General features: G+C 31.6%; 1 protein-coding gene across 14 annotated transcripts in view; it reads left to right on the forward strand.

Annotated features, from left to right (window-relative positions):
• The window catches only part of LOC129915545 (tight junction protein ZO-1), a 167,220-nt gene that overhangs the window by 130,703 nt on the left and 13,143 nt on the right, over positions 1–23,374 (forward strand). For 5 of the 14 annotated variants that reach the window (XM_055995135.1, XM_055995148.1, XM_055995140.1 and 2 more), the window contains 7 exons: positions 5,731–5,900; positions 16,354–16,687; positions 16,745–17,922; positions 17,979–18,567; positions 21,818–22,051; positions 22,195–22,757; positions 22,846–23,009. In XM_055995135.1, the coding sequence (XP_055851110.1) occupies positions 5,731–5,900; positions 16,354–16,687; positions 16,745–17,922; positions 17,979–18,567; positions 21,818–22,051; positions 22,195–22,757; positions 22,846–23,009 (3,232 nt within the window). Of the gene's footprint in view, positions 1–1,764; positions 2,034–5,730; positions 5,901–16,002; positions 16,178–16,353; positions 16,688–16,744; positions 17,923–17,978; positions 18,568–21,817; positions 22,052–22,194; positions 22,758–22,845; positions 23,010–23,374 lie in introns of those variants that run through there. The other 9 variants (XM_055995136.1, XM_055995143.1, XM_055995145.1 and 6 more) reach the window with 8 other exon arrangements.

Here is a 23,374-nt window from a genome sequence, read left to right on the forward strand (position 1 = left end):
TCTTTCATTTCTTCTTCGCTTTGCCTATTTGTTCGTCATGAATGATGATGATATTTTTTTATGACGACAAAACAACGAGACGAAGACGATACGATGAAAGAAGCATGAAATAACATGAACAAAAATTTCATAGTATGCGCTCCGAAAGTCAAAAGATCCAAAACAGCTCAGTAGTTTTAATTCGAATTTCAAGTCGTTATGTGGTCTTAGGAATAAAGGAAATACTGTGTTAAGTATTTGCTGGCAATTCTACCACAAACTGTCGGTAAAAGATATATTTTTCGTGTGCGTGGTAATTTGTTCCCTCAAAATATGAATCTACCTAGATATCAAATTTATAGTGCATTTTACCTGTATAGAAATAATATGAATAAAAAATGAAAATGTATGTTATTATGGCTGAAAAAAATGATTGTTATGAAAGATAGGTATGCACCTAGGAAGTTTTCACTCTCAGTTCGTGATCTCGTATATATGTAATTTGGTTTCAAGATGCAGATATAGATACCCTTTATCCGATCACTTCGTTTGTTGTATTCGTTTTTAAATTCCCTCCCTATGCTTTGTAGTTTGTACCGATTTTTTTAAATGTTGAAATTGATTAATAACAAAAGGAAAAGTGTGATTCAACGAGTTTTATTTTAGTGTATGTTAAGTGATCTGATTGCTATGAAAACAAAAAACTAATTTTAAAAAAGTCTTCAATATTTTTTTAAGTATTTTGGACCCAATTATGTTCATGAAATGTTGTGCTATTGTGAAATGTTTTAATCATTAGTAGTCTTAAAACTGAGAGAATGGTCCAAATCGCCGAAGGATATATGGATCAGACATTCCTTTGAACAAAAAATTAATATTCCAAGCAAAAGCAATAATGGATGACGGTTTTTCTTTTTTTTTTTGGCACCAAAAACACGGATATCTTTTCTTTGATAAAGTTCAAAAGGATAATTTTGTAGTATTGTTGGAGTTTTGTTTAAATCTGTTTACATTGCTCGGCATCTCTTTTTCGTATGGCAAAATGAAGAACAAAAATAAAAAAAGACAAGGACCTCGACGAATTTGAAAAGAAATATTTTAGGGATGAATGTGTTTTAACAGCCTTTGAACTCGCATTCATAAGAATTTGTGTGAGAATTTACATTATAAATAATGTATTTGTCAAGACAATATAAATCTTATGTATATACATGTTTGGTTGAAATTATCATTATAAGTTTGTATTAAATTTATTATTATAAAAAAATCTTAAATATGGATACCTACTGTCACAACATGTTTATACTTCAAATAAAAGGTTGACCTTGAACTTTAATTGGAAGCTACAATTAAAAATATTTTCTTTGAAAACATAAGACATTGTCTACCTTTTAGTCATTACAATTTCCACAAAAGCTAAGATTTTTCTTTAAGATCTTGATTTCTCGGTTAAAAAATTTCATGTTTCAGAAATATTAGTTACGCGGCTATCAAATTTCGTACATAATCAACAGATAAATTATTAGGTTTCTAAAGTATAGGTATATGAAGGTAATGCTTTTTCAGTTTTCACGTAGAATCCATTGGCAAACACATTTAATCAAGATCGAACCCTACTAAAAGAGTTTTTAATAATGAAAGAATAGGTATAAAATTAAAACAAAAATAGCCATGTATCAAAGGTTGACACTTCCCCCCTTAAAATTAACCATACCAACCTATAGGTAATTTGATAGGTATATATTTTTATTGAATTTTTTTTCCAGCACTTTTAATTTAAAAAATGTAAATAAAAAAAAAAAAAAAACAAAAACGAAAAATGATTTTTTTAATGCCAAAGACACAAGAAAACAAATCTTCAACCAAATATCAAATGCTTACCTAATTTCCTGTTGACAACCTACCTCACAATAATGCACTCATCCAACAAGTGAATTAAACAAAAAAAACTTAACCTACCTATAATATTACTTCACTTCATTCGTTGCTGCTATTTAAAATAAAAACAAAACATCATAATGAAGTTTCCTGACTATATACCCAATAATATGGTGGTAAGATATAATCTCATATCTATACATTTTGCAAAAGTATATCAACATTTTATTATTCATCTTATACCTCAAAATAATAATAGTTAATTAGTTTTTTTTTTTTTATTTGCTCTATTGCACATGCGCACCTTGCTGCCTTCGGAAAATCTTGAAATCTAACTTAATGGTCTTAATCAGACTGTGAATATTGCATTCATTATATGTTGATGATGAGCAGTGAATCTTTCGTAATCATTATTTAAGTTCACCCACGTGAATCCAAAGAATTACTTTTTTTATTTAAATTTCTACCTAATGAAATAACGAAACGCAAATAAACCAGTTAAATGTTGTATTACAGTGCTGTCGTCTTAAAATTCAAAAATATTTTGTTTCCTACTTTCAGTTTTTTTTTTTAATATATTTATCGGTTAGTGCACCTTTATCCATTTTATTATATTAAAAAAATGAAATAAAAAAAAAAAAAACTTAGTTCTATAACATTGAATAATGAAAAATTGTAAAAGTTAACAAATTAGTTCTTATTTGAGCTTTAAAACTAACTTTTTTAATCCCTTGTAACCCAAGATCGTAATTTTTTTTTTAAATGCAATATCTTCAATATTTACTTAGCTTCGAAATTTTTGGAGTTAAAAATAAGTTTAAATAATTTATTTTTGTATATAAATACTAAAATTCAAACAAAAAACTATTTAGTATTTATTAAATATTTTTTCTAAATTTCGTAGTTTTTAGACAAATTTGCTTATTTTAAATTTTAAACTATTATATTCGCGATTACACATATTTCTTTTATTAATTTAACGGACTCACCGCGATTTTTTGTAGTTCAAATTAATTGAATACTTATGCCCGATGCACAGTGAAACGAGTGTATGGGGAAAACGGCAAAATTAATATCTTGGGAATAAAATAAGAAATTCAACCAAATATGCTTGAAATAGTATTTTAGCACTCATTTTTATGATTGCAATCTAAAAACAAAGAAATTGATACACTAAAACATAAAAATCTAGGGTGTTTTATTTTAAAGAGCTGAGCAGCGAACTTGTTTTTATTTTAATTTTATTTATAATTGTTTGCTTATGTTTTGCTATCTTGATTACATTATTTTAATAGCTAAATAAATAGTAAAACAAATTTATACTTCTATACATAAAGTAATCACCATAATTTTCGGAAGAATTATGCATAGTACTAAGATCTAACTCCATGGGTAATTCTGCAATTTAACTATTGTTAACCAAGTAAAATTTATATTTGGGTCACTTTTTGAAGAATTGAAATTCAGCACTAGATCTGATGACGTTATGAGCAAATGGTTAATCAAGTCGGTAATTGAGTTCAACATCAAACTCTTTTGAGTATGATCCAAACTAGCTTTCCTTATTTTTTTTAACTTTGCTTCCAACGCTTCTATCGAAAGAACACCTAGGTATAGGTAAATCAAAACAACCATATTATGTTTTTTTGCATGGAGTAAAAGTTTTGAAAACTCGTACCAGCTGTACTTCGAAAGTTAAAGATTTTTTGTTCCAAGAATTAGTTTTTCAAACGTCCATATTTATTTCTCGAACAGCAGCGAGTGTTGTCAAAATTAATGCAAATTTAAAGACCTAATCTACACGGGTTATTTCGGAACTCAACTTTGGATTCAAAAAAGAACGCCGACAAATCTTGACATCATTTGTTGTGCCATAACCTGGTTTGGGTATGTCCACCAGAAGTCCCATTTTTTGCCTGAAGTTTTGTAGAGTAATTTTTGTTCTTTCATCAAACAGAAGCTTATGTTTTGGTCTACGAAATTACCAACAAAATTAAAGTGAATGCATCGTTGGTTAGTCTTCATAAAGCTCTCCTTCTTCCTCTGGCAATTCTGGCATTTTTGCTTCAAACTGACACAAAAAGCCTCGAAATTACTTTAAATTTCGCATTTTCTCCTTCATTAAGCTCTTCCAATCTAATTAACTGCTTAATTTTGTTGGAAAAATTGAAATTTTCACAATTGAGCCATATTGTGAATAAATCACCATTTTTTATGTACGCAGTTGAACCAAAAAATGTCAATTTACTTAAAATGGCGCAAACTTGCGCAAGATTTTTTTCTTCATTCGGTTTAAAGACACATTGCTTATTCTAAAACTAAACAAACCCCAACAACCATATTTGACCATATTTTAAAAACTCGACTTAAAATTTGAAAATATTTTTTTTTGTCATACCGCACTAACACATTTAAAATCACTATTAAAAAGAAAGCCACACGAAAAAACTATTTTAATTAAAATACTTTGACTATTAATATACTCCATTATTAATTTAATTTTAACAGGAGAAATATATTTGCACAACAATTAGCCGTAACAAAAACACCTTAAAACTCTTTATACAAAAAAAAGAAAAATATAGTTTGTTAAGCTTTGTGGGATCTTTGTTGGTTTGTAACAGATATGTCACAAAAAAGGCTACAAGGGGTTAAAAACATCAAAAATTTTATACTTCGGCGAAAAAACTTAAACAGTTTTACTTACCTTTATTATGTGCGCATTGTGCAGTTAATTTGAAATCCACTTTTTTTATTTAGACGGGTGAATTTTCATTTAGAAGTAAAAAAAAAGGTTGTTTCATATAAAAGTGGATGATTTTTATATGACAGTTACAAGTGCTCAAACTTGATAACCTAATTTTTCAACCTTAATCGTCTAATATTATCTAAAAAACATCTTATATCCTTATTTAAACGCCAAATATAACATTAAATTTAGAGCCAATTTTTCAATCTTCTAATAAACAGTCAGTTAACTGTTCGACGAATAAAGTTATTAGGCTCATAAACAATCAGATAAAAACATTGAATTTTTCAATCAAGAATAATTTATTCTACAGAATAACAAAAAAAATTGTCAAATTCAAAAATATTTAAAATTAAACGTCATTTTTATTCATGATTGTTTTTGTTTTCTTGTGTTCCACTGTATTTTTTTCAAAATTCTTTCAAAACAGCTTTGACAACTGACACAATATTTTTGTTGAGATTATTCCTTAAAATAATTTTTATTCGTCTCTGAAAGAGGCAGATAGTTTTATTCTTAGGAATAAGCTATATTTGCTTGTTGAAAAATTGATTTTTACTCTATCCTTAGGAATAAGTACTAACTGACTGTTTAACTGACTATGGAAAAATTGGCCCTTAGTATTATAATTTCTCAAGAAAATTGATTAGGTAGACACTTTTTTCACTCAAACAAATTACGTTTTTTGTACAGTAGGTACTACCTATTATAATATTCTACTACATTTTACTATGTAAACTGACAGCACTGTTACTGCAACGAATCTATTTTTAAGGTATTTTTTAGTAACTATGCAACAAAGGGCTGTTGTGCTTGGCCATCATTAATTACTATTCATTCACGCACTGTGCTCATTCATGCATTTTTTAATTCATGTTTCGGTTGTAATTTTCTCATTCAAAAATACAAAATATTTAAATTTATTTTTTTAACTTCCGACTGATATAAAAGTTTATTTGTAGTTTCTTGAGACAAAAATTACAAATTTATGTTAATTTTGTCTTTTCTCAAATTATTCTAATCTTTTGAATTTGTAATGAATTTCATACACAAAAATACATAAATAAATTAAAAGAAAAAACATTTTATACTTAACTTTCATTTTCATTTTATTTTCATTATAGGGTGATAGAACTACATGGGAGTACCATACAGTTGCAGTGACAAGAGTACCCGGATATGGATTTGGTATTGCTGTATCGGGAGGTCGAGATAATCCACATTTTGCTAATGGTGACCCATCGATAGCTGTTAGTGATGTGCTTAAAGGTGGACCTGCTGAAGATCGATTGCAGTAAGTTTATTTTTTTTTGTATTCATATAACTGTTCACTAACAGTGCACAGTGGGTCCCGCCATAGGTCAAAAATAAAAAAAGTAAATGTCAATTTTTTAAAATCCGATGATTAAACAACGTTCTACAATCTCCCATCGAACCAAAACCAAAAAAAAATTGACGGTTACCCTTTTTTTCATTTCTTAATAGCCATTCAAAGTCGGTACCTATATAAAAAAAGGTACAATTTTTTTATCGCTGCAGTTATAAGGTGTGAACTTGCGATAGTGATAGCGGGTGTTAAAAATTGTGAACAGTATTAAATTGTTATGGATATTTAACGAGAAGGTTAATACTTTCTTAAAACATAAATTATATTGTTAAATAACATTAAGGCTAATTGTTATGGGGCTCGTTAACGAAACAATTTTAACCATTTTTATTTAGCTCAATTTTCATTAAATTAGAGATTTAGTTGGTTTGCCTTCGAGTGCCGTCTACAATTTAAGTTCTCAAATGAAGAATACCGTTCTACCTTTCGAAATAATAGCACCGTTTTTTCCCCTCTTTTCCCCTTTTCGAGTAATACGAGTTTAAATGACGATACACGGAAAAAAAAATTACAACGTAAAACTAAAAAAATTCCTTTTTGGCACTATTATTTTTATAAAAGACTGAACTAGAGGGTAAGGGTAAAGTGCTCGACTGACAGGCAGTTCCATTTCCGGCATTAACCATTTTTTTTTATATATTTTCAAAAAAAAAAAAAATGTTTACCTTTTTTTTTATTTTTCTTGAAAATAACCAAAATTTTAAAAAACTGACTTGATGCATTTTTTTGCAATAATAAATCATATAAAATGATAATACAGGTGTTTCATAAAAAAAAAAATAGTCATTATATTTTTGACCGCACTTTGTATGGGAGGTGACCCACTGTGCAGTGGAACAAATATAATAAGAACAACATATGTATGTATGTCCTTACATACTTTTTTGTTGATGTGTTGTTTTATTTATGGTCCAGTCATTATAGGTACATAGGTATACATTTGGAAATGAAATGAACTGAAAAAGCCATATGACTATATGACGTAGGGGGTGCTTAGAAAAGTTTAACTTGAATTTATCGACCAAGATTCATATGAGCGTTTTTCGCCATTGTTCGCTATAATCTAAATATCTTAAATATGGTTCGTCTGTATTTTTCAGTCTACAGTGCATAGCAGTTACTTGCCTTTTAAAATGTCATACATGAGTCTTAAATTTCAACTTTTAAGACCAAATACCTTCTACGTACATAAACGAATATGTATGTAGGTATATGTTATATACTATATTTGACGGATTTTTGAGCTGAACATAAGGACTTTGAAGGACTATTTTATTTAAAATTATTTAAAGAGTGAAGGACTATTTTATTTATTATCTCATTTATTTATTATCTTATTTATTTATCTCAGCAACAAGGCCTTTAATGTTTTAGCATAAAACTTTTAGGTATGTTTACTGTTCTATTGTTTCAAGGGTCACGGTAGTGCCCAGCCAAGTTCTCTAGCAACTTTGGCACTACACCCTTATTTACAGGAAACAACTCAGGCCATTTTCGACCCCCCTCTAACTTCCACACCAAAAATGCCAGAAATTTCAAACTACAACAAATGTTTACTTGGCAAATTTTTGAAATAACTTTAAAAATCGGTATTTAAAAGAAAAATTGTCAAGTAAACAATCAAAATTTTATTGATACGAATTTGAACCCAAACTTTAGAACTTGGTACACTTTGATATCTCAATACTTTTTGTGCCAGCATAATTTCAACATAGGGGAACTTGGGTCTTTTTTTAACAGTAATGTTTTTGTTGTGATTTATCATATCTTCAAGTCTCATAAACAAATTTTGTCAATACCGAAAATTAACTATTTTAACAAATCTTTACGCCATTTTAGAGATTCGCTCCAATTTAAATTAATTATTAAAATGTTCATGCTAATTATTTCGATTTAATTCCAAGGATTTAATAAAAAAATTTCTGAAACATAAACCGTGTTTTAACGCTTTTAATTATGACTATTATTACCTATGTTCGGCAATTCGCATAAGAATAAAAGTTGCTATGTACCTATATGTAGGTATGTATAATGCGTGTGCCAAATGGTTATTGAACCTATATCCCACAGTAGGGGAAGCTGGGGCACCGTCTTCTTTTAAAACTAATAATGATAACACATATTCAAGTCCTCAGTTGTTTATCGTGCTACAGTTCTTGTAGCAATTATTTTTCTACTTAATATTAACACAGAAATAATTTATGTCAACAAATGTTAGCCTTTTTTTTCCTTGTTCAAAATATTTAAATAAATCGACAAATGGTTAAGCAGTCCTCCAGTGCTTTAAATGTTTCATTTGATTCTTCTGTACCATAGAATGACTTATTAGATATCGTCGGCGTAAAGCAGAATTGTTCTAAGACCTTAAGAACAATTTTGCTTTACGCCGACGGTATATACTTTTTTATGATTCTAAATGTAATTTTAATTTCTCCATCTTTTTTGTAATATTTTTTGCATGTGCGCATCAGAATTTATATAGGCAATATATTTTTTTTTAACTTAAAAAATATTAATTGTGTTTTCAGTCTAGTTTGAAAATATCATTTATTACCCTTCTATTTGTATGAAAATTTTCAGAAGTTTATGGATGCGAACATTACATACTTTTTGTTCACTTGATTAAGTGTTTACTAAAGAGAATAGCTGACTGAAAAATTGGGTCTAAGGGGTTAAAATGAATTTGATTTTGCGTTGACAAATCTTACGATTACGTACAAAACATCTTTGAATTAGAGTTGAAACATGATTAGTTAATATTGCTGATATAGTTTTTTCATGCCCCAGCAGTCGTTTGGACAGTTACTTTTGGGAAACCTTGTATATTAATCAGATCAACAAGTTGCAACTAAACTGATGAATGAATTGATTGCAATATTAAAAACCATTTTATTTTTTTACCTCGGTTATATGAATGAAAATCAAAAACGTACACAATTTCACATTTTTTGATTATCAATAGTTTTTAATTTGTTGTTTACGCGTTTAATGTTAAAATCAACAACATTGTATTTTAAAATGTAATTTTTGAAAGTAACACTTTCAAATTTAATACTTTTGACCATTTATTTTCCCCACACCGTGCGCTCATATACTTATACATCAATTAACTTATTATTCTCATGATCTGATCGATTTTTCATCATCAACTCTTGACGACCTTGCAACTATTAGGAGCTCAAATCTAATGTGCTTGAAAACTGACTAACGACCGACTTAAGTGTTACACTTTCTTCCATATTATAATTTCACACATTCTCGAGTTATTGATATATACACTTATTTGTACTGCTTTTCATCTTTTTAAGGTTCAAAACCATACTCACATAACTACCTACTTAAATTACAGCAAAAAACTTAAATTCCCATGCACAGCTCCATAGCCAAGTAAAATATAGAAGCCGTAGGTAGAGAGATAGGTTTGGTAGTTTTTTTTTTTTTTGTTTAACAGCTCACATCGCAGAACCATTTGGGATTACCCCTTGTGCCATTACCTGACACAGTTCCGCCTTTTGTTGCTTGTTTCTGTGCTAAACAAATATTGTTTTAAGTTTGAATCTTTGTTTTGCCTGCTATTTCCATTATAAACAGTCTCAAGAGCAATACCGATATTCATAGCTGGTAGGTAATTTATGTCCTAAGAATAAGAAATAAATAGATCTTTTACTATAGCTACTACGCTTGGTTGGTGACCTGTTAATGGTTCGGTTTGTGTTCTTTTGTTGTATTGGACTTATATCTTTTGGTCCGTGGATTGGATCTTAATTGCTAAGAAACCTCGACGGGACCAATATTATAAGTCGCCATAGATGCAGATATATAAATACAAGCACACATTTAAAAAGTAGATTCATAGACGTTTATTGTTCGTTCTAGGAATTTGTATGGTGCTCTGATTTCTGATACTTGTGTAGTTACGTTTTGTTGTTGTGGGTATGGGTATCAGTGTTGCCCCACATCTAGTGGAAAATGTAGTTTGCAGGGTTTAAAATGCACTGTTTTTTTTTTTTTTTGAAAATGCGGAAGAACGTTGCTAAATCGTTGGCGGAGAATTTATTTTTGATTCTGCAGCCTTGTTTTATAACTTTTTCACAAACATTTTTGAAAAATCCAAATCCAAATTTTAACCATAAAAATGAAAAGAATTTCTTTCATAACCATAATTTTATAGCTCCTTAATTCTGATTTTCAACTAAATCCTTTTTATATGAGATTAAATGTATTTTTAAAAAATTGTAGAGTGAACATTTTCTGATTATACGTTGTTAGTTATTTTTTTAGAAAAAAATTGTAACAAAAACACTACAATTGTCACAGGAGTGCAACACTGGTAGGACTTTATGTTCAATTTCATTGTTGTAAAATATACTTTAGCTACAAGCAAAAAAAAGGAAAATGTTAGGCGATTGTATCGATGTAGGGAGAAGTAATTTAGTAGCATGAAGCGAAGAGATTAACAAAATTGTTTCTGAATTGGTGGCGGCCTTACTGAAACAAAAATAATTTCATAGATGCCATCAAAGCATCAACATTCAAAATAATGTCAAACATATGGTGGCATGTGTGGAAAAACAACGCACGACTGTATATGTCGTTTAAACAGAGGTGGACTTACAAGTAGACTTACTAGGTTCCAGTATTACTATCTCCTACGGTTTATCGATGTTTTGAGATAATTCAGAACTTTAAAGTAGTCCTAAGTTATATTAATGACGAAATTCATTTTTAATATGTTGTCTTAAACAGTTCAATCCCGAAAAAAAAAACAAGTAAAATAAAAAAGGACTTCAAACGATACAATTTACGTTATTAGTTGTAAAGAAACTTACACCGTCTGCCGTTGCGATAAAATTCGTTGGTTGACTCAACGATATCTTCGTCTAGTCTAGACTCTAGGGGCAGCTTAATAAAAAATTCGTGGAAAGTTTGAAAAAGTTTTTCCTTACTTTTATATTATTTTCTGAACTTGTAATGCCTCATGACAAAAAATCAAGTTTAACGATTGAATCTAGGTTCTGGTAACCCTGCAAAAATATTGTGCCTGCATATAATTGTAGCTTTTTCACTTAAATTTTCATGTGACGCTAATTTGCTAACTCCCCAAAACATTTCACAAAACGCACGAACAAAATGCCCGTGAAGGGCCCCTCGGGCAATAAAGCGCTTTCATCCACCACTGTAAATGAAACAAGATTGAATCGTATTTATTTAATTTTATTCAATCATCATTTAAAAATGACGTATCACATAATAATTTTATTAATATGAATGAAGTAAGCTGACTAGGTGCACAACAACAAAATCTATTTTGATCAATTTAAAGTGAATTGCCCGAATAAAAGCCCTCAGCTTTGATAAGAGGGTGACCTGGTGAATTTTTTTGAAAACTTGTATTGACACTGAGGGAAATATTATTCAAAATACAAAAAGAAAATGCGGTTGAGAAACTTTTTTTGTCACATTGACACACATAGCAAAACTAGTTCAAAGTAGTTTTAAGAACTAAAAAGTAGATAAATATTTCCAAAGGATGGCAGCTATTATCCTTTTAAATGATTTAAATCAGGGCTGCCAAAATCAATACTAAATAGGGTTTTCGTTTGGTAAATTTATATTTTGATCTACAAATTGATTTTTTGTTTCGAAACAAAAACGTTTTCAGATTGATTTTTATTTGCTATAGAATTGGTGTTTATTTGTGTCTGTGAACCAGGCAGCGATTACAGTTGTCAAATATTGGTTCAACCGTTGATTTTTTTTATCCGAAGATTCACGAATAAATTAATTCACTTAAAATGGCTTCCATTTGAACTCAAAACTATTTTTATTTTTTCTTGAAACCGAAACAAATTATTATCAAACAAAAACTTGTCAAACTGATGGATGTCAATAATGATGCATAGTGGTGATAATAAAAGAGGGGTAAATCTGACGAAAAATTCAGATCTGGAAAAAATGATCTAAGATCAAAAAACAAATCAATTTCTGTTGCCCAAACGAAGGCAAAAATTATCAAAATCAGTTTTTTGACAGATCTTAATAAAAAAAAAAAAATTGGTTTTTGTACCAAACGAAAAACCCAATAGTATTTGTATCGCTATGACCACTAGGGTGGGTCAAAAAAATGGAAATTCGTTTTTTTTGATTTGGTACTTCGAAAACTCGATTGCTAGACACCTCTAGAATATACTCACCAAATATGAGCTCTTTATCTTAGTGGGAAGGTCCTCCGCTTTTCAATTTTCAATTGCGAGTCGCAATGCATTGGGACTATAAGAAAACTATTGAAATCAGTGGGCATTGGTTTGGATGCGAATATCTTCTAAACGGTTAAAGCAACCAATTTGATGCCATGGACTTTTTTGTAGAACATTTAAGCCCCTACAATTATCCATCTTACTAATTTAATAATAATGACTTTTCAGTGAATTAGAAAGTTTTGAAAAGTAAAAAAAGTTTTTATATTTTTGTTTAACTTTGACCTTGAATATCTTTCAAATGGCTAGATTAATAACAAAAGTTAATAAGACCTTATTTGTGGAGCAATCTGTTTCCTACAAGAATATGTCATGCGCGTTTGATTATAATAATTTTACGGTTAGATAATTCAAAAAAGTGTATTTAACCTTTTTTGTAGAGCGTTCAATTTTCTACAAGAATATGTAAAAAAATTAGCTAAAAATTCAATTAATAAAAAAAATATTTTTTTTTTTTGTAGAAGCTTGATGTAAAAATGGAAAATTGAAAAGCGGAGGACCTTCCCATTAAAATAAAGAGCTCATATTTGTTGAGTATATTCTAGAGGTGTCTAGCAATCGAGTTTTTGAAGTACCAAATAAAAAAAAACGAATTTCCATTTTTTTTGACCCACCCTAATGACCACCTTACTCCCATACTTCTCTTTTTTCAGTTACACTCCCCTGAAAAATATATATATATAATATATCTAATAGTTTATATGGCCTGAACGAAATTGAAACTGCAGCCACCAGCTTTCCAATACAAAAAGATTTATCAAAATTGGTACACTCAGTCCAAAGTTATGAGGTAACAAACATAAAAAAAAATACAGACGAATTGAATACCTTTTCGCTCCTCTTTTGGAAGTCGGTAAAAAAATATTGGAATTTCTTTTGAATCTTCTTAATATGAAGAAAAATTTTAAAAAGTGAAAAAATATGCTGATTAATTACAATTTATTTGAAAGGAAAATAATTACAAATAATTATTTTTTTAATTTTAAAACTGAAGGTCAAATATGAAACATGAAGTTGTACTTTTCTGATCTTTTTTGTTCTGACAGTTTTCAAGTATTTGTGCTGTTCTGATATGTTCTTTTCTAGTTCTTTTTCGTTAAACTGACCTATTACCTTTATATGTGTACTGTGCTTTCAACTACTATTACTTTATTGAAAAAGTTGTTCAAAGTTTTCGATTGGCTCTCCGGAAGCGTCCGGAATCATTCAGAAGCCTGAAAGTGTTTTATCCGCACAAAACTGACAGACAGAACGCTTTCGAGAAGAGAAATTCTCTTCTCGATTTAAAACTAGAAGCACTAATACATGAACACAAAAATGTAAACAAAAAAAAATACTCAATCATTCTTTTTTTGCTGTCATTCAAAAATTCAAATTAAATTAAAATTAATAAAAAGATAAAATGGGTACCTTAATGCAGTGGAATGATTTTTTTTTTTAACATTTTCTTCTTCCATCGTCTTTAGATTTATAATTTTTATAATTTTTTCCTTTGAAAAAAAAATAATATCAATATTTGACATTTGGAATTTCACAAACACAAAATAAAAAAACAGAATTGAGTGGAAGCGACTTGACCTGTTCCATTCGATTTCAGAATGAGTGAATTCTTGAGTGAAACCAATCGAAAACGACATACAGTGCGGTTCACATGGTTAGACGCACCAACTTTCGTTTACATAAACTTCATTTTTTTTTGTATGTGTGCAAGAATAACCAAAAAAATAGTATTTATTAGAATGGTTATTTAGTTCTTAATAGAAAAACAAAAAGAAATAGTGGGTGAGTGGAAGTTGACGGTACTTTTTAGTCCTTCTTGTCTGTGATGTAAGAAAAAGTGCAGCTTTTTTCGGTTCACATGATTAGACGCACACCTTAAATAAGTTAGTATGGCGAGATCTATTGCGCTGATTTGATTAAATTTGGAAGATTAAGCATCAAGAAGTTATTTTTTAGTGATTTTCATTCAAAATCTGTTAAGAAAAGTTCTGAGCGCGAAAGAATAAGGGAAAAATGACGCGTTGGATTCCAAAGGTCTTTCCATAAGCCCCATTGCCAAAAAAATAGGATGAAGTGACTATTTTGAAAGAAATTATTTAAAAAACAGTGCCTCCTACGAAAAAAACTTCAAAGGAGGAACAATAGAAGCTTTAACATCTCAGGAAAAATGAAAATGTATGAAAAAAGCGTCGAAAACAGCTCTATCCCCGAGCAAAATTAAGGAAAAAACTCGGCTAACGGGAAGAACATCAACTTTTCGGTGATTTTTTTTTAATGCTTAACATCCTAGATTAAAATTAAACTTAAAAATAGTTTTTAAAAAGCACAATTTGAAAGAAACAGCGGATGGAGATCGCACGTCTTCACATAACGTGGAAAACAAGTTTTTGAAGTTTTTTTAAATTGGCGAAATATGTTTTTTCTAATGAAAAAGAATTTAATTTGAATTGTTCTCATGGGTATTACCACAGCTTTCACGATTTTCACAAGGAGGAAAATTTTTTGACAGTTCAATATTCAAGAAAAGAAGGAGTAATGGTTTTGGGAGCCATTTAATGTAATAATTCGATTTAGTTTTCGTTTCAAACCGCTCTTTTTTTCAAACGGCGTTTTTTAAATACTATTTTTAAGTTTTATTTTAATCTAGGATGTTAAGCATTAAAAAAAAATCACCGAAAAGTTGATGTTCTTCCCGTTAGCCGAGCTTTTTCCTTAATTTTGCTCGGGGATAGAGCTGTTTTCGACGCTTTTTTCATACATTTTCATTTTTCCTGAGATGTTAAAGCTTCTATTGTTCCTCCTTTGAAGTTTTTTTCGTAGGAGGCACTGTTTTTTAAATAATTTCTTTCAAAATAGTCACTTCATCCTATTTTTTTGGCAATGGGGCTTATGGAAAGACCTTTGGAATCCAACGCGTCATTTTTCCCTTATTCTTTCGCGCTCAGAACTTTTCTTAACAGATTTTGAATGAAAATCACTAAAAAATAACTTCTTGATGCTTAATCTTCCAAATTTAATCAAATCAGCGCAATAGATCTCGCCATACTAACTTATTTAAGGTGTGCGTCTAATCATGTGAACCGAAAAAAGCTGCACTTTTTCTTACATCACAGACAAGAAGGACTAAAAAGTACCGTCAACTTCCACTCACCCACTATTTCTTTTTGTTTTTCTATTAAGAACTAAATAACCATTCTAATAAATACTATTTTTTTGGTTATTCTTGCACACATACAAAAAAAAATGAAGTTTATGTAAACGAAAATTGGTGCGTCTAACCATGTGAACCGCACTGTAAATAAACAATCAAACTTCAAGTTAAATTTACATGTATTTACATGTAATAAAATAAAAATCTTTCGGCCTGGAAAATTTTAAAAATAACTGATGTATATGAACTTATATTATGTATGTTTGTGTTGTAATTAACATTTACACTTTACGTACGATTTTTATATTTTAACTGATCACGTTTGTAGTTCGTTTTTCATTTGTATAAAATTTATAATATTTTTCATTACTAAATATTTGTTCAAGTAAGTCGTTATTAAATTATATCCTAATTCTTTTGTAAAAAGATTTTCTTTCATTTCTTGGGGAATTATTTCTATTGGCAATACGTGGAACCACACTGCACTCAAGAAAAATTTTCCAACAGTTTGGGTACTCCTCAATGTAAATAATTTTGAAAATTTTCACCTTAAATATGGTGTGCGTATAATTTTTACGTAAAATGAAAAATCAAGTCTAATAACCCGCGAAAATTAATTTAAAAATTAAAGTTCAAGAAAAAGAACACCAAAACTAATTAAAATAAAAAATCATTCATTCTTTCTTGCTCGATTAATTTTTATTTTTTGCTTTTGTAAACAACTTTACATGAGTATAGACTCAGGACGAACCAAACTCAAGTTCTAATACCAGCAGGTGAGAAATTAGTAACACACACAACTCGCGTCGTTGTTGCTCATTCAAAAAATTAATGCGGCTGAATAAAACTAATAAAACAAACTTGTCGTTTTAACTAACAAACTTATCATTTTTTTTTTTCAAAGAAATCCTATTCTAAAGTCTCATTTATCTCCTCTTTTATTTTATTTTAGAGTAAATGACCGTATCATCTCGGTAAATGGTGTAAGCCTAGAAAACGTCGAATACGCCACCGCTGTTCAAGTATTACGTGATAGTGGAAACACAGTAACACTTGTAGTTAAACGACGAGTGCCCATCAGTAGTACATCATCCCATCAGCACTCACACAGCATGAGCTCAGTTGGCTTAGTACAGCAACCCATAACATCGCCAGGTCTTAGCCCGGCGACTGCATCACCAATTCTGAATGCTCCTGGACCTGGACAACCCATTAAAGTCACCCTAACCAAATCAAGTAAAAAAGAAGACTATGGCGTTGTCCTCGGTTGTCGCCTTTTCATAAAGGTAAGATTCAATATAAAAATTTTCTTACTGCTGATTTAATAAATATTTACTCTTTAGGAAATATCTTCGAAAGCTCGGGATCAACTTGCCGCTAACGGTTACTCTTTGCAAGAAGGTGATGTTATCAGTAGAATACATAACACAAACTGCGGTGACACAATGAGCCTTAAAGAAGCCAAGAAAATTATAGATGGATGCAAAGAACGTCTGAATTTGGTTGTTCTTCGAGACATTACTAACCAAGGCGTGGCCACAAACGTGAATACGAATCACTTAAATAACTCAACAACTCAGTCTTCGTTATATTCACACACGCAGCAAGTTTCAAATTGCAGCAATAATCTAGATGATCCGTATTTGGGTGGCGGAGCCAGTTATTCATCACAGAATCTTTATGTTCAACCACCGACTCGTTCCTCAAACGGTCCAGTGGGGTTAGTCGATGAAAAGAGTAATTTAACACCGCGAGGAAGGTCTCGAGGCCCTTTGATGGATGTATCCCTTTCCCAGTTAGACCGACCAAGTACCCCACCAAATGGAAATAGCTCTCGAACGAGGACAGATGAACCGCCCAGACCTCCACCACCACGTGGTAGTGGAACTGGTGAAGATTTCTATAGCTCGCGAAGACAACTGTATGATGAAGATCCCTTGCAGAGGTCTCGGCAATCAGCTGAACCAAGGTTTATTTCCTTCCAAAAAGAAGGTAGTGTTGGAATTCGGCTAACGGGAGGAAATGAAGCTGGAATTTTTGTAACCGCCGTTCAGCCCGGTAGTCCTGCTTCTTTGCAAGGCCTTACACCTGGTGACAAGATTCTTAAAGTAAACGATATGGACATGCATGGTGTAACAAGAGAAGAAGCAGTTCTATTTCTTCTCAGTCTCCAAGATCGGATCGACCTAATTGTGCAATACTGCAAAGAAGAATACGAAGAGGTGGTGGCAAATCAGCGTGGTGATTCTTTCCATATAAAAACCCACTTCCATTGCGATAATCCGTCCAAAGGAGAGATGGCCTTCAAGGCAGGTGATGTTTTTAGAGTAATTGACACGCTTCATAATGGCGTAGTTGGTTCGTGGCAAGTGTTGAGAATTGGACGTGGTCATCAGGAGATGCAGCGCGGTGTGATTCCAAATAAATCTCGTGCCGAAGAATTAGCCACCGCACAATTTAATGCCACAAAGAAAGAAATGAATGCATCAGAATCAAGGGGTAACTTCTTTAGGCGACGGAGGTATATATTTATAAAACATAGCCAATATGCATATAATTTTTTGTTGTTGCTTTTAGGTCAACTCATCGACGCTCTAAAAGTCTTTCGCGCGAGAACTGGGACGATGTTGTCTTTTCTGACTCTATTTCTAAGTTCCCAGCCTATGAACGCGTTGTTCTCCGCCATCCAGGCTTTGTTCGCCCAGTGGTTCTTTTCGGACCAGTCTCGGATATATCCCGTGAGAAGTTGACCAAAGATTTCCCTGATAAATTTACTGCACCACTGCAAGATGATGATAAGACCAACTCCAAATGCCGCATTGTCAGACTGTCAAATATCCGTGACATTATGGATCGCGGAAAGCACGCACTGCTCGATATTACACCAAATGCTGTTGATCGCCTTAATTATGCTCAGTTCTATCCTATTGTTATTTTCCTGAAGACAGACAGTAAGCATGTTATCAAACAAATGCGTCATGGCATACCGAAATCAGCCCATAAAAGTTCAAAAAAACTCTTAGAGCAATGCCAGAAACTCGAACGTGTTTGGTCACATATTTTCAGTACACAAATTGTACTGAATGATACAGAATCATGGTATCGAAAATTACGCGAAGCAATAGATTTGCAGCAAAGTGGTGCTGTTTGGATGTCCGAAACTAAGGTAAGCGATGCGAAGAATAATTTGCAACACGCGGAGATTGGATTAATTTTTAATGTTCGCTGCACTGTAAAATGTTACATTTATTCAATTCTGTATTTATTTTTTAACTGGAATGAATGTGTTTTCGTGGATCGGTGGAGGGTTTTATAATACGCAAAAAAATATACTTATTTTGTTCATCGAGAATGCATCTTGTTGGCTGGAATGCATCGCTGCAGCCATTGTTGTTGTCTTGTTTAGTAAAAAAAAAATGGTTGATATATTTGATTAAACTGGTATGATTTGGTACTTTTATATAGTTTAGTTTATTTTCTGGTGATCTCTACAAACATACTTTTCTAAGCTAAGAAAAGCTTGATCTTGTGCTTTATTAATTGAATATTAATTGAATATTAATTGAATATTAATTGATATTTAATGCACATTCGGAACAAGATTACTTAGATTCCGATCAACGTTCTAAGCCTGGTGCTTACTTTTGGCTGGAATATAAACAAAAAGTCTTATATGATGTATGTATCTTCTTACTTGCAAAAAAAATATATTTAATTTGTAAATTTAGAATAATACATATAAACTTAACAAAAGAATATTATTTTGTTTGCAAAATTTACTGGAAATTTACTCAATAGAACGACAAAAATAAGAAAAATTAGAAAAATTGGAAAAATTAGAAAGATTACTACACTCCAAAGTGTTAAATTTGAAACAGTACCTAATCAAACTCCGTTGAAGTGTTAAACTATAATTTTATTTAGTTCTGTTGTTTATACTAATAACGGTGATGGGTAAAAAATAATTTTTTCTTTTCTTTCTTTTTATTTTTTTCTTTTACTTTACACTATGTACATTATCACCCGCACAAAAAATTAAAAAAATACAGCTTCCAGAATCCCCAACCGAAATGATATTTCCTCCATATATAGCTCCTCCTTGCAATCTTCCTTGTTGTCGTCCAACATCAGTGCCCAGTTATTCTGCCCGCCGAACATCCTTTTCCCTTTCTCCCACACGACCTCTGACCCCACCACGCCCATCACCTGCTGCAATTCAAATGCAACTTCAATCGACGAATTTCCACCCACTAACACCACCTGCCTCCATGCCCATGTCGTCAATGCAGCAGCAACAACAGCAAATTCAATCGTATCCTACAATGTTGAATGTAATAAAGCCTGCGTCTTCGATGCCCGGTGGACTGGCGCAACCTCTACCACAAATGCGAATGGTCGACAATCGCAATATTCAGTCCTACGGAAAACGTGATAGTTCCTCCTTGTCGAATCTTGTTACTGGAACACCGCGAACAGATCGTACAGAACGTCGTACCACTCCATATTATTACAACGAACTTTATAACTCATCCTCGGTATTCGATTCAAATTTGAATCTTCGCTATGCTACTGATGATGAGTTAAATTTGAATAACAATAACGGTACAAACCGGATTGTCAAAGAAAAATCGGTGGATGAGATTGTTGGAACTCCGTCCAGTGCATCGAGGTCGCATCATCGCAACAATGGTCGATACGAATCGAGTTCAAGTGGAAGTGGTGGAACAGGTAGTGTTAGCGGAAGTGCTGGCACCCTACGTGACCAATCCAATGGTGTTGATACATACGACAAAGGGGGAGTTCCGATTCCAGCTGCGCGGAACATCGTCGCAAATGGAAGTGCATGAGAGTTGCTGCATTGTTCTATGTGTGATAAGTGCTGCTAAAATGTGTGTGGCTGTTTGTTCCCAAAGTCCCTACTGTATTCATAAAACTATGCGGTTGATTTATTAATTCCATTCCAGCTTAAATTCTGTATTATATACTGTACTCGTAGTATGTATGTATTTTATTAAATAAGTATTTTATATTTGTTGTTTTTGAGCTTTTTCTGCTTTATTTGTTTTGTTTGTTTTTGTTTGAATGTTGCATGACCATCCATCTCAATTTAAGCTTCTACTTACGAAAAAGAGAAGGTTGAGTTGGTTAAGAAATTTAAAAAAAATACATAAATATATTAGCTTTGGACCTGGACGACTATGATTTATGGATTTTGAAAATAGAAACAAAAATCGAATATTGTTAATTGCCAATTTTATAAGGTCTCAAGAACTTAAAAATCATGTGACATGTACAGTACATTGCACACACACGTTGGTACCCATTTTTTTTTTTTCTAAACTGCTTAAAGCATAATACAATTATTCGTTCTGAACACTGCTTTTACAAATAAATTTCAATGCAATTATACATACATTATTATATATATATATAAAAACAAAATGTTAAAAGAAAAGAAAACAGAAAACTAAAATAATGAAAATAAATTCATAATTTTTGTTTATGTTTTGTGGACTTTATGAATAAAATTCAATTGAATTTTAAAAACAAAGTGCGTATTGATACGAAAATCCAAGACACATTTTTCTCCTTTCTTTCTCCTAAAACAAGTTCAAAATACCTTAAGGATTTCGAACTTGTTTTAGGAAAAACTAAAATCTTTTATTTCACATAAATTTGGTAACTAATTTACCATTAAATAAATATCAAATTCAAGTAAGATATACTGAAACGTATCTTAAACAATTGTTTTAATTCCAATTTTTGTATTGATCAATTACCGATTAACACGGGCAATTTGATAATGAAGCAAATTTCCGGCAAAGAAATCTCTTCAAAGTTTCACGAAGCAAATGAAACTTTGATCGATGACATCTTAAAAGAACTATCCGTACAAAAAAATACATACTTATCTGTTCATAAATAAAGTATCTTAACCAGCTTCATCATCTTTTTATAAGCTTATAATAATTGTTGCTACTAAAACCTAGTTCATAGCCTCACATAAATCATTAAGAAATAAATTTTTACTACCAAAATAAAATGCTAACGTTATGTTTTCCTTGTTTTTGTTTCTTTTTACATAAAATTCAAAACAACCAAAAATTAATATTATTCATCATCTGGTCATTTCCTTGCTTATCCTGAACTCCTTAACATAATTTAATTTATAAATTGCCAAAAACAAAATTAAAACCAAAATTACGACAAATCATCCTGCGAATCATCATCGAATCGATACATATTTATATAAATTATTTTTTTTTAAACACTACTTTTTGTTTTGTGTTTTTTTTAACTATCCCTACATTTCCTTGAATTTCGGGCTCTAAATTTTGAACCGCTTTATTTAAAATCGATTTTCTTCAATGTTCCTTGACAAAAAAAAAAAACAAAATAAATAAATAAACCTAAAGCCTGTTGAATCCCTATCCGACGATTTCCTATTCCCAATGACCACATCCCGTCTATCGTACGCATCAAGTCCTGAATCCGATTTGGAATTAAGTCCTGGACCATCGACATCATTATCACTAGGCAATTTACCGCAATTGGTTAAATCCAGCTCAGATCCATCGATTGCAACTAATCAGGATAACTTGGATAGGGATAGAGACATTATTGGTGAAGGATTACCACCCCCATATACGGTAAGAGGACACGATACATTTTATACATTTATAAATACAATCATAAAGCTTTTGTGACTATGGAAAGTAGGAAACGATATACAAACAATACCAATGACTATTATCCAAAACAGCATTAATAACCCCTGCATTATTTCTTTTAGAATCCCTATGAACAACCGAATCCCCCACAAAATCGTCGTCAAACCATGGACACTAGTCTAACAAGTAAATATAGCTATCCTTCGGCAGTGAATCAATCGGTGACTACCGATTCCAATGCTACTCCCTCAAATACGCGTCCACAATCTCTATATGGTATAAACGCTCCAGATCTGCCTCCACGCATCGACCGACATGTCAAACCTTCTGATATCATCGGAAATACACCGCCATCCCGCACCAATAGCTCAGGCGGTACGATCGGTCGATCTGCTCAGGAGCGACTCTTTGGCAAACCGGCTGTCAGTGACGATGTTCAAGCCGAATATGTTTCAAGAACAACAACGAACGATTCAATTGACCGCACTCAACAAAGCTCTTTGGATAGACAGCAAAGGATGAATTCCGTTGTAGCGAGTCCACTTAAGCCTACACAGCAAAATGGGTCGGCTTATGATAGTGTGTCGAGCTATGATTCATACAATACAACACAATTGGCGGGTATTCAGAACGTAAGGCTGGGACCAAACGCACCAGATGATCTCAAGTCAGTACCGAATGCAAAGTATGTGTTTGTCGTTAGCAAACTTATAGTTTGTTAGTACATATATTTCTAAATAAAGAATGCTTTTTGTTTATTGTTTCAATTTTAGTAGTGGACGTCCATTACCTCCAGGGGGAATAAATCCAAATGGACAAGAATTCAGAGGCGTACATGATCATCATGCAAGGAACTTCATTGGAGCGAATGATCTCAATCGACAAAACAGCCCCGGAAGACCTCAATATCATGATATGGTTTCGGCGAGAAATATTGGTATGTTGAACCTTACAAATATACAAAACCTAACAAAAATACAAAACTACAGTAAATAAGAAAGATCCAATAATTTAGACATTTTTTTTTTTGTGCTCAATACACATAAATGTGTATACCGCTTTTTATGTTCAAAGCTGTTTTCCTTAAACTTACATGAACAAATTATTTATAAAATGCATTATTATTGCCATTTGCCTTGGAACGGGCTTACTTTTGTTCATAGGAAATATTGGCAAAACTGAGTTACCTCACATTCGCACGAAAAAACGTAGCAAACATTCTTCATAACTGCTTGACCTTCTTTTAACTTAATCTTAAGAATAACATAATAACAATAGCCTTGTTTTATTGCTAACTCACTA

Source organism: Episyrphus balteatus, chromosome 3 (assembly GCF_945859705.1).
Source record: "Episyrphus balteatus chromosome 3, idEpiBalt1.1, whole genome shotgun sequence".
Lineage (NCBI taxonomy): Eukaryota > Metazoa > Arthropoda > Insecta > Diptera > Syrphidae > Episyrphus > Episyrphus balteatus.